The 13371-nt window shown below is 40.2% G+C and overlaps 1 protein-coding gene across 8 annotated transcripts in view; it reads right to left on the bottom strand.

The window, feature by feature from the left end:
- EPC1 (enhancer of polycomb homolog 1) overlaps positions 1–13371 on the bottom strand; it is a 64945-nt gene that overhangs the window by 21905 nt on the left and 29669 nt on the right. For all 8 annotated transcript variants that reach the window (XR_011679455.1, XR_011679456.1, XM_071428696.1 and 5 more), the window contains one exon: positions 1543–1702. Coding sequence is in view for 6 of the 8 variants with exons in the window: in XM_071428691.1 (XP_071284792.1) it covers positions 1543–1702 (160 nt within the window). In the remaining 2 variants the exon portion in view is untranslated. The remainder of the gene's footprint in view (positions 1–1542; positions 1703–13371) is intronic.

Genomic DNA, 13371 nt, shown 5'->3' with positions numbered 1-13371 from the left:
TATCCTCATCAGTGATTTTTGTGATGTAGATGAGTCAGACTACACTGGCCCAGCATGATCTACCCCATGTAGCAAACATCTCCGAATACAAGTAATATCTTGCAGAATGCAAACAACTGTTTGCCACGGTATCCTACGAAAACGCATCACTGCACTTGAAACATGACTCCCTAGTTCTCATGCCTCATTCAAATTGCTGTGGCTGGTAAGAGACACAAATTTCTTTCCAAGTGCACACATGAAAACACAATCTATTTTTAGTAAACAAATAGAATACAGTGCAGCTTAAAATTGACAATTAAACTTAACAATTCCAGCTATTAGAACAGCCAGATAAGGAAAATAAGAATGAAAAGTACAACCTTAATACCAGCATGGAAGACTGCTAGTAGGAAGAAAGAACTTTTTTACAATGAGGGTGGTGAAACACTAGAACAGGTTGCCTGAAAACTGCTGGATGCCCATACCTGGAAACATTCACAGTTAGGCTGGCTCTGAGCAACTTGATAAAGTTGAACTCCCCTCATTGCAGGGAGTTTGGACCTAGGTGATTTTTAAAGGTCCCTTCCAACTCACACTATTCTACAATTCAAATATTTTAAGCCATTACTGAGGCTCAGAATGACATACAAGTCTAGCATTTAACCAAAGTTAATTAGGCATGAGGTATGTTTACATAGCATGGATACTACATTTTCAATTCTGCTTATTACACCATACAACAGAATTCTGCAACAGACTGTATTTTTCATAATTTTTTTCCAAAGGTATCTGAAGGAATGTAGTGCTCACACGAAGGGTCATATCCATAGCAAATAGCTGCTATCTTCCAACAAAAACAAAACCACAACAAATTTGCAAATCAGTGATAGCAAACCCCATCTGCTTTTAGATGAAGAATACTTGCACCAGGCATAGACAAATACTTCTACTGCTATTGTCACTTCTGGTTGGCTCCCCAGTCCACTCTACGGCCATTTTATCCTGGTGATGCTTCAGGAACAGGTATTCTGTTTCTTAGGTATGCATTATGTATTTTCCTCTTTAAGTAGATTTATATCTGTGCTTGCTAACAAATCTAAATTTCCCTCCGAACTGTTACTACTGAACAAGAATTAAACATACCTCTTTATCAAGTAGAATTTTTTCAACATGTTGAAAAATAAATTCTCAGCAGTCGGTCTTGATGGGAGCTCAGACATTTATGAATAATGTCTTAACTACTAGTAAAATTAAATTCTCACAGAATCACAACATTGGAAGAAACCTTCAAGATCGAGTCCAACCCAAGCCCTAAAACTTCAACTAAACCATGGCACCAAGTACCACATCCAATCTTTTTTTAAACACATCCAGGGATGGTGAATCCACCACCTCCCTGGGCAGACAATTCTACTACTCCATCACTCCTTCTGTAAAAAACTTTTTCCTAATATCCAACCTATATTTCCCTTGGCACAGCTTAAGACTATCCTCTCCTTCTGTCAGCTGCTGCCTAGAGAAAGCAGAACCAATGCAGACTTCAATGAATGAGTTACTTACGCTGTATGTGAATCAGCTGCTTTGGCATTTTAAATTCTCCAGGATATATAGATTCATAGTATGCAATATTACTTTCTGCTTCTGGAACCGGTATAACCATGTTATCCCTCTTCTCTCCATAGACTTGTTGTGCTGAGATAGCCCGCTGCAAATGATGTTCCTAAAAAATAAAAATGAAACGAAAACCTGAGAAAATATTTCCAGAACTCAGCCTCGCTCAGGTTGAAGGAGGTATTTCTCTGCAAATGCTCTCCCTGCACAGCCCTGAGCCAAAGAGTGGACGCTGCCCGGGCCGGAGGTTCCCCGGCAGGTGGCGCTGTCCCCCTGCACACCCCTCCCGCCCCGCAGCTCCCCAGCTCCCCCAGGCCTGCCGGCGCTCCGCGCACACCGAGACACGCAAACCCAGACATGAGAGAGACGCTTAAGACTGATTAGATATACAGAGTATAACAAGTACTTACACACAGATATTGACTCCAGCACTATTCTGTAGTTGCCTTGGCCATTTATTGCCAGTAATGTCAGAAAACCACAGAGGAGGCTTTGCCATCATTGCCAATGAACAGCAATGATTTCTACCTAGTGAATGACTCCTGAAGATGTTCTCATTTATTGCAATGCTTCCCATTATCCTCCCTTTCCTTCTCCTAATCCATCAAAAAACAGTAAAAATGCAATCCATTCTCCCCATAGTTCTATCAAGACAGCGAGTAGTATCAGCAGGGTTCATACAGTTACTAACAGAAAGCACACAGATGTGTGCATGTCTTTAAGTGGTTTACCAACAATACAACAAGGTATTTTTTTCCTTATTAGCAGTGCTGGTTTCCTAAGTTTCTATTCTGTTCCTCCCCAGGTGCTCAGTAAACCAGTGCTACAATAGTTATGCCAATACATCTCTCAGTGAGATGCTGAGAAATACTCGAAACACTGAAATACTTGAAAGCAGGAACTGTAGCAAAAGGGCAGCAGTGATAGTTGGTTTCAACATTGAAATGTATGATCTTTATCTGAATGATCTTATCTTTGGCTGTCTGACTTCAATTTAAGTACTTTGGTACATGAAAGGCAACTAAGTTCCTCTGTCTAAACTTTAGGAAAAGATACATAATCAAGCAGGTTATAAAACAGGCTTTATTGTAAACTGCAAGGTTGACACAGCCTGAAATTCAACGGTGTTCTAACACGTAATGCTGCTAAAAGAATTCACAGGATTTGAGCCTATCTTCACACAAGCTGCAGACATAATTTCACATCTGTCCCCTGGTTAAAAAGCTTCTTCATGGAAAGAGACCAGTCATGAGAACAAGGCATAGCAGAGCTGCAAGCAGAACTCACTGCACTGCTTTTGACCTGCAGCATTTGTTAAGACCAGACACACATGTCACCAAGGAGGTGTGGCAGCATTCCTTCCTGGGTATGGACAAACTGACTTATTTTCTACCTTTTACTGAACTACTGCTGTCAGACACCTCAATATTTTGTAAACTGTAATAATTCTTCAGGATTACACAGCTACAACCTGCTGCCTAACAGGGAACTAAGCTTTATCTTCATATAGCCAGTAGGATTCTGCATCACACAGATAATAACAGCCAATGTTCTTTTAGTTAAGCAAATGCTTACTGTTTTTATAATAATTTTAAGGGTTCATGGTGTATTTATCCCAGCTTGTGTTTATAACACCAAAAAACTGCTTTATTTCAGAGAAGAAAAGGATGTCATACACTAAATTAAGATTCCCATTTCTCTGTTTCATCTCTGACATGGGCACAACTAGTAGGTACCAGTAGCCTATAGTTCTCTACTAACGGGTTAAAGTTACCTGTATTTAAAGAAATCTTAACAGTATTCTTAAAATAAAAGCACAAATCATGGTTTTGCCTTTTACCCCAATTACAAAAATACTCAGTATGTGATCAGAGAGTCTTAGCAGTGCCACATATTACAAAAAGCAACTGGATGAGATTTCCGCCACTGAAAAAAGTTCACCTGCTTGTTAATTGCATTGTTAATTGAAATTGTATCAATTTCAATTCGCCTCAAAAGATACTCCACTAAACAGAAGGAACTAAGGGCAACTTCTTACGCTTCCATGCATTTAAGTTTTCACTTATTTGGACAAACCCACAAGAGCAACTTTGCCCCCAGCTTCAGTATCTCAGCTGGTGGCTCAGCACATCTCTCTCATTCCTGGTAACTGAGGTGGGTTGAGTGCTGGCCCAACAGCAGGGCACTCACTAGAATTATTAACTCATTTTCTGCTGTGAGATAACAATTAGCAGAAGGGCAAAAATAAGCTCAAAACTTTGTATAAAGAGTATAAAGAAAACTTTATTAACAGAACTAAAAGAAGAAGAGTAAGAATCAAGATAAACCTTCAGAACACTTTTCCCCCCAACTCTTCCCTCCTTTACCACTGACAACATAAAGGTTCAAAATTTGGTATTTTCAGTCAGTTTATCACTTCTAAAATAATCTTTTTTCAGTTCACTTAGGGAGAGGAGTCTCTTCTGCCATGCCATGGAGACTTTTCCACAACAAACACTTCTCTCATGGTTTTAGTTTTCACAAATAGCAGCCACCCAGAAATCTGCAACTGTGAAGTTCCTCCCACCATATGGAAGAATTCCCATAACTACTACCATGGGTCATCTCAGCTTATTGGGGTGCAACTTTAAGGATGAGCTGTTCTAATACAGAAACATAAGTCCTCTTCTATTATCTCTGGTAACAGAGGTTTTCAACAAAGGTGACACTAGCTCGGCTGGTTAGAGCAGCGTGCTGACGGTGCCAAGGCTGTGGGATCCATCCCCATATGGACCATTCATTTAAGAGCTGGACTCAACGATCCTTGTGGGTCCCTTCCAACTCAGAATATTCCATGATTCTATCCCTGGGGCAAGGTTTCTCATCTCTCTCATTTCTCTCTGTTCAAGCTCCTCATTGGACCACAGCTACTTCAACATCTGCTTGCTCCAACACTGGTGCCTCTGCTCATGGCTGTGGTTAGAATGCCACATCCCCTCAGGGCATTCCAGGAGTTACAGAGAAAAAGAAAAAAGAGTCTGATGTATCAATTATATCTTTACCATAGCCTTACAAGAGAATTTCAGCCCAAGACTAAGGCATCTCCTCATTCTCCTCCCATCTGGGATTTGACTCCTCCTTCACTGGCCTCAGTGTCTCCATGTTGTTTTCTTTATAGGTCCTCACACTTGCCTTTTCTCTCACTTGAGAGAGGACTGATGTCTACAAGTTTCATCCCTGACTGAAAGAGTTGCTATCTTGCCTGGGCCTGTGGGCAGCCATGTGATCTCTGCTGAGGCCAAGCAGGGCTGGCCTGTCCTGCTGGCCCTGGTTAGAGCTCAGCAGCAGCAGCAGCAGAATCTCAGCCGAGCCGCAGGCTGAGCCAGCATCCAGTTACCTGTTCAAAGGCCAGAAACAGGAGAATTTTTCCTGGGGTTTGTTCATTTTTGAGTGTAATTTCACAGAGGCATGCTCAGGTCTCTTAAGTGGTTTAGTATTCAACATTCAAAACTAGCCAGCTGACTGGTTTTGTTGAGTCTGGAGGAAGCTGTTAGCAGTCCTCACAGAGAATCGCTTCTGTACCAAGCCATGCTAAACCATGACAGTAATACATACCTATCAAGTACAATTGTTAACTTCAAAAGCAGTAATTTTTTAACAAGAAAGCATGCTAAATGTCTACTATTAACTAACATGCTACAGCTTACAGTTTCTATTCTTCAGTCATTCTCCACTGTGATTGCAGAGCTGATTACTCCCACCGAGATGCAACACCTCATTCATTTGAATCCAAAGCTTTCCATTTAAAAATGCAATGGTTTCAATCATTTGTCAGAATGATTTTAAATTCAAATCCTAATCAAACTTTCTGGCTGCTCTTCACATTACATGAAGATTTGTATGTAGATACTGTAGTCCCAGTCACTCCTGAAAATATCACCTGGCATTTAAAGACAGACCACCTAGGAAACTCAACAAATGTTTTCATTTTGTCCATCTATTTCTACATATAGTTTTCCAAGCAGATTTATTTCTACTACACAACTGAGTCCATTCACTGCATAACAGAGCAGTACCAAAAAGCCTTTTTTATACCACTATCTATTATGTCCTGTGCCCTGCCACAAAACAAAGTTCAACTGGGTTAACTGGGGTTTGTTCTTGAAAATCTCTTATTTGGTGTTCATAGAGATTAGTATCTTCCAAGTCATCACCAGGGCCAAATAATTTACATTATCCTTATTCCTCCAGGAACTGTGGGTAAGATAAATTGTTTGTAACCTCTAGCTTCCACCTTTTGAAAAGTCTGTTGACTGTTATGAGGTTTTGGGTTGGAATTTTTGAGGGATTTTATGGGTTTTTTTGCTTGTTTGCTTTAAAGCATGGTTTAGTGCCTTTTCTCTCTCCTCAGAGATCATCTGCCCCTCTGAAGTTCTCAAAGAGCTGTAAAATTATTCCAGACTGTTTCTTTAAATTCCTGGCAAGAATTTTAGATGGGCTAGTCAAGCTCAAAGACTATAATTTGTCACATTAGAATAAAACTTATCTAACAGCCACCACAAGGTTCAGTCTTGTGCCCCTTGCTGTCATCCTCCATACTACCACAGCCTTATGTCAGACTGAATCTATGATGACAGCTATGGGAACCAATTCCACAAAAAGCCATCACTGTCCTGTTATTTCCCCTGAAAACAATTAGAAACAATTAGTCATCTGAAAAATTGGCTCCCTGAACTGCCAGGATGTGTGTATGCAAAGCAGTGGGGAAATGCAGAAGAAAGAAAGAAAGATGATCCCCTTTGGCAGCAGTTACCCATTACACTGGCTTAACTGCTTCATTAAATTTAAAAAGTCTTTTTTAAATGAATACCAAAGACAAAAACCCCCCACTAAGACTCAGGAAACATTTCAACCATCTCAAGTATCAAGTACAATCAAGAAAAAACTTCTTCTTACTACAAACATTCACAGAATATTCTCATCTTATTCTACACCTTCATTGCTAGATGGATCTCACCTTGTTCCTTCTTTCAAGATATACCTTTCATGTAAATATGAATTGTTCACATATTTTTGTTCCTATTAACAAGTTTCCACTTTCAATGTAATCACATTTCTTTCTTTATGTACCCTTCTGATTGAAACAGCATTGAAATACCTGCATTTGTTTTACAAAAACACTCAGCCTGAACTGCTTAACACCACAGCAGGCTGCTTTGGAATTTCTTCCCTTTCTATTCCAGCTTGCTTCCTTTAGATCTTTCACACATACCATTTCACAACATGTACTTATTGAAGGGAGCTTATTCTCCCTGAAACTGCTTTGCACTTTTACATTTCACTATTTTCAACCTATTAGCTCTGCTTATATCCAGACAACCTTTCATTTTCAGTTGCTTTCTCTGCCTGACATAGAATGCTATTGTAATTATAATTTTATGAGTGCTGTAATGCTAATTTGATCCAGTAATTTCAGAACAATGGTACTGTTCTTCAAACTTCATTCCTTTTACTTTTTACTAATGCTCAGCCAAATATGTATTAGAAGTTAAAGAGTTCATACAAGAAAACCCTAAAAATCTGCTCACTTTTCCCAGCACCCAAGTTAGCTTTCCATCAGCTTAGCATCCTATACTGGCTCTCCCTGTGGTCTGACAATCCCAACAAGAAAGGGATGCAGTGGGAGCACTCAGCTCAGAGACAGAGGGTGTCACAGAGGATGTCTTAGGGAAGGCACAGCTTCATCACTCTTTGTAACACTCAGCCAGAAACATGAACCAAGGGGCAGGCACTGACCTCTTTTCTCTGGTGACAAGTGACAGAACCTCAGGAACAGCTAGAAGCTGTGTCAAGAGAGGTTTAGCTTGGATATTACAAAAAGGTTCTTCAGCCAGAACAGGCTGCCCAGGGAAGTGGTCACAGAACCAGTCTGACCGAGTTCAGGAAGTGTTTGGACAACACTCTTGGGCACATGGTGTGACTGTTGGGCTTGTACAGTGCAGGCTCAGGAGCTGGACTTGATGATCCTTGTGGGTCCCTTCCAACTCTGGATATTTCATTATTCTATTAACTGCACCTTATTCTCCACACTATATTCCAATCCAGAAAATTATCTGGACAGTTAAAACACCAATACATACCAGATTACACTGTTAGTTGTTTAAATAACCAAAAGCTTGATAATCACTTTCATCCCTTAGTTTCCTCTAATTAAGAGAGTCCACAGGAAAAGCCCACCAAAACAGCAACTCTTTTTCTGAGTATGTAGAATGTAACAAAGTATGATGCAATTTCATAAGCAAAATTATGTGTTGGCACTAATTGTCATTCTGTGGTCTTCCTTCCTAGTAATTTTAGGACAGCAAGTTTATCCCCTGCATCCACTCTTACTGCACACTAGTATCACCATACATGCTCCAAAACATCGAAGAGTGAAAGGACAATCTAAAGCACTGCTGACAGCAACAAAGGCACAAAGGCATGAGGGAAATCAAAGCAGAGCAGTACTCATTACAGACTGAAGGAACCAGAACTTGTGGTCAATGCTGCTTTGTGGTGGGCAGTAGGACCTCTCTCAAATGATAATGCAAGGATATAGGGCTAATTCTTTGTCACAAGTTCAGTATTTCCATCTTTTATGCATTTCTAGCACAGTACATTCAAAAATCTGAATTACAATAATTAGAACACAAAAGAAAGGATACTGTGATTGTGGCTCAATCTAACTACCAGCAGGCACTCCTGCTTGCAAGCAGAAACAAGCAGAAGCACAGCAACTGCAAGCAAGCAGTATTTGCCTTCTTTCACATTTTGGTAATACTTCTTAAATTTTTGGCAACATGACTGTGGGATTTTAAATTAGTTGCAGTTTCTAAAATAAACTGCCACTTAGAGAGAACACAGAGGTTTCTTTGACAAAATATCTACTCTGGAGACCATATTCAAAGTAAGATAACCACAGCACAGAGCATTAAAAGACTAAGTGACATAACCTGTCATTACAGTTAAACAAACCAGAGCGATAGAATACATATTATTCTTTTGAAAAGACAACTGAAAAAATGTTACTGCAGTGGCAATGAGTGCACCTTCTCAAGAAATAAAGGAAAAAATCCACTTTTTTGTAATTTGATTGTATGTTTCCTCAAATAATTTCTCCAATTAATTCAGACCTCTTAGAAATAATAATTTAAGGCACATCTGCTTATGGAAATTACTGAAAGAGTCAGCTCTCAAGGCCAGTGTGCAGAACAGAAAGTCTCCCAATACCCCAAGTCTACCCTAAGCAAGAGAGTGGTGTCTTTGCTGGAGGGGAAGCAAAGGTGGGGTGGACAAGTAGAAAGTTTTAAAAGTACTGGTACTTCTAAAAAGCACACATGACTGAGTTCAAGCCCGTGCAGATCAGAATCACATCTTTGTCTCTGCAACAAAACCAATACAAAAACAAACTACATCTGATTGTGTCATTACTGGGAACTAAGGCAAATCGCTGCCCATCTACTGGTCTCTGCAAAACTGCTGATTTACATCACTATGACTGGGCAAAATCCTCTCACATCCACCCCTGACAAGTGCTTTCCCAAGGCTACCACTCCACTGCACTTGCAGTGTTTAAGGTGCAAGAACTGAAAGGGAACCAGTTTCCATAGACAGTTGTCAAGAAGCATTAGGTTCACAACAGTTACACTGAATCAGATTACAGCTGACACACAATCAAGGCCATACAAACTCCCAGACCTGCCTTTTTTAATACACATTTTACCTCCTAGCAGCTTATGGTCCAAAAAAACTTCTAAACACACACACAAAAAATCCAACAAAATTGCAGCTTATTTGAAACAAATACATTAATCTGTAATTAAGAGCAAATAAGAAAATATTAAGAATTGAAAAAATCAGAAGCTGTTCATCATGTCATCAAGAGGTGGTAAACTGGTGGATGAACAACCTGATTCCAGGCTTATAAGGTAAAGGTTTTTGGCTGCTAAATGCACAGAGATGATAAAGGTTCTCACATCAGCAGTATTTACTGGTAGAAGGGCAGTGGAGGAAAACACAGCAAAACTGCTCAGAGACCCTGCTGCAGACCAAGACCTTTCAGGCTAACTCACTCCAAAACAGAGTAGGGACTGCTGAAACACTTCTATGATCTACTGCACACAAGTCACTCTCCAACCTCCACCTTTGCTTGTTCAGTGACCTACAGGACACATTGTGTCTCAGCCATATAAGGATCTCAGTAACCTGCAGGGTCAGGGAAGAAGGCCTCTTGGAAGCATGATGGTCAAGTTAAGCAAATTTTGAGAAAATTTGTGTACAGATTCAATCCAATAGATCTCTCCACACAGAAGACAGAAAGGAATAAACACCTAAACTGGTTCATTCTCTTCACCTTCTTCTGTTATCAGATCTTAGCCATCCTGTAACTTACTAATCAGACAACTTCTATTCAAGATTAGGAGGAACATGAGGAGTAATATCAGACAGTTGTGTGCAAAACAAAGAGGTCTGTATTTTTTTAATGCCTTGCCTTATTCTGTACTCACATAATTCCTTCTCAATTCCTAGAACCAGTTCAGGCACTGGAAATATGTTTCTGTGGGACTCAGGGGCAGTTAAATGCCACCATAATAGAGAAAGCTCACCCAGGGACAGGGAAGCACTAGCAATGCTGCAAAAGAAATGTACAGAAAGCACACCAGAACACAGAAGACATCTTAGATCAATGCAAACTGTTCCAAGACACTGCCTTTGCACTACTCTTCCCTTCAGGGCAGAAAGTGGCTCTAGTGGCTTCTGGTATGACTGAAAGCAAAAATGCTTAGTTCCTCCTGAGCAGCAGCTCCACAGGTCATTACAGAAGCACTTATCACAGTAAGATACCACACACTGCCCTTAGTTCCTCACACACATACGCTGTCACACCTAACTGCTTACAAAACAACAAACATATTCTGACAAATTTATTACAGCACTTGTTTCCAAACCTGCTGCTGAAAAGTTCCAAACATGACTGAGGTTGTACTGATGAGGGCAATTTGGGTCTGCCTTGCAATGTACAGAAGTCTTCAATGGGTATTCTGGCACAAGACCAGTCTCTGAGTTCCAGTGATCCTTGACTGAGACCCAGAATCCAGCTCCTGAATAACAGATGATAGATCTGGCCTTTGATAATGGCAAGGCAATAGTCTTGTAGGTAAGTATAACTGCAGCTCTGACCCTCTTGAACTGAAGTACATGAATATCATGTAAGGGTTAGCAATAGTTTAAATCTGGTCACAAGAAGCCCACATGATCAAAACAGGACAGAAAAGGTGGGTCAGCAAAGCAGCCTTCCTTGCTCTACCTATGATGGGTCCTAAGGAAAAGAGCAGATCACTTCTGTCCCTCATCTGGCCCACAGGAAATTGTAGCCCTCCTTCTATTATGACTCTCAGTATATATGGACACACAGTGAGCACCTTCTCCTATCAACCGAAGCTGCCTGCAGATCCACCCAGACCACACAGCTTTACATCTTCCCTTCTGATGCTCTTCTGTCAAGACCTCTCAATGGCCTGAATCATTCTACACAGCAGAGAAATACTTTTCTTGTTGTTACAGCAGAGCCTAAAACTGTCCCTTCATGGAGGGGAAACTATGGAGGTCACTCCTGTTTATCAACTGATGTCAGTCTCTTGAGTAGTCAGTTAAGAAGGATTTTTCTACTGTAATCACTGTAATAATTAGATCTCTGTTAAAAATGCCAACCAAAAAGAGTTGCATAAGTTTAAATAGCAATAACTCAGTGAAAATGGGATCTAATTTACTTCTAAAAATGCACGGGTTTGTAATTAACAAAGTATCAAAAACCCCTTCGGAATTATTAGACTTTTCCCTAGAACACTGGTCAGAAATCAGAGATCAGCCACACCACCTTGAGCATTGTAGCAGACTGTTTCCCCCATGTTCAAATCAGACATTTCTAAGAGCATGGAAGGAGTCCTTTCATTTGAAGAAATCTTGCATCTGTATTTGTGGACTCACAGCAGCAAATTACTTACAACTCAGAGGAAATTTTCACCTTCTATTGTTGTTCAGTGAATGGTGGTAGACAGGGGGCTCACAGGACATTTAACCCAGAAATCTAACATTAGTACTAGAGCTCATGACAACACTAGAAGAAATGGAGAGTGACTTGTTATCCTGTTACCAGTAGACTGAAATCAGTTTCGTGTTTTAAACTATTGTGCAAAACAGACAGAGATGGAGAAATGAATGAGACTGCCTCCAAACATGCTGGAGAGGATGAGATACACAACCTAGGAACCCTAGGAATCAGGAAAATTCAAGTATTTAACACATACATTAATTATGCAGTATAGTTCACAAACATAATGCACCTCTATCTTTCCAGGCACAGGTCCCATTCAGACCACCTAAAGAGACTTGTCTGCCTGCCAAATTGCCACTGCACAACATACATTCAGCAGCACAGGTCTTGGTATCAAGTTGAAGTATTTTGTTTAGGAATTGCAGAAGATCAAAACTGGCAGAAGGCACTAAACCATCTCCTCAGCGCTGGTAATGGCCATGCCTATCCATTCTTCTGTAACCACTTTGGCTCCCATGAACTCCTCAGCCTAGGCAGCCTTGTAACCCACAGAGCACAGAGAGAAGGGAACTCGCTCTTAGGTGAGGCTTCTCGTGAGCTTAATCAGTCCACAGGCAATGCAAAGACCAGGAGAAAACCTAGGAAATCACTGGAACTGCCTCTTCTCACTACTAACATTTAAACCAGCTCAGCTTGTCTCACACAACTTTGCCACATCAGACTTAACTGCAAACTTGTCCAAGAGCCCCTTCCTTACTTCAGCCTGCTGTTCCAGCTGTGTGCTCATCTGAGACTGCAATGAATGAAAACTATTTCAAGTCATCTACAGTAAACAAAGTAATTTTCCCTTAAATAAGGATTCCAAAGAACACATTAAGATGCTTTTAATGTATTATGTAAATACACACCCAGGGCATGACCTCTACACTGAAATCAGACTGTAACACAAAGTGAACTGAGATTTTTATCCAGTACAAAAGAAGATAGTTTCTAGGACACAGTCTACAACTGAATGGAAACAGCTCTTGTAATTTAACCTTTCATTTCCACAGTCTTCAGCTATAACATTTAGAACAGCCTGCATAAAGTTTTGTAACAAAATTATTCTCCTCTTATATGGACTATTGAAGTGGAACTTCAAGATCATTTCATTAGTTGACTAATAATTGTATCAAGTTCCCAAGTTGAAGGATGTCGCTGCATCTACCTTGCTACTTGCTTAAAACATTTCTGTGCATTACCAATACTTTGTAACTCAGATAATTTTGCATGGCAAAAGCTTACTCTTGGATTCCAGCATTTTCATTAGTTACAGGGACTTGGTACTACTGTTGAGTGTTATCTGAATAACAAGCAACATGGTAACTCAACAGGTTTCTATTCTGTTTCACCATCCATCCACATGCCGATAACACAGGGTTGTGCATTCCAACCCAGACATGAGCCTCAACTGTTCCAGTTTTAAATCCTCACCAAATACTATACATAGCACTGGGTGAAGTTAAAGGCTAAGCCAAAAATCTACATTCCACAGACAGCAGAATTAGAAAGAATTCAACTCAGCTAAGTGAAATTTTTGACCTTTCTCTCAAAGTTTTTTACATAAACTATGAATAACAGTATGCCTATCACTGTTTCCATAGGCTTTGTTCTTCAGACTAGGTTTCCCAATGACACTCATTAAACCAACCCTCTTCTCCCTTTGC

Source organism: Agelaius tricolor, unplaced genomic scaffold, assembly GCF_023055355.1.
Source record: "Agelaius tricolor isolate 1412-34295 unplaced genomic scaffold, bAgeTri1.0.p SCAF_6, whole genome shotgun sequence".
Lineage (NCBI taxonomy): Eukaryota > Metazoa > Chordata > Aves > Passeriformes > Icteridae > Agelaius > Agelaius tricolor.
The sequence above is the reverse complement of the archived record's forward strand: the minus strand, read 5'-3'. Positions and strand labels throughout refer to the sequence as shown.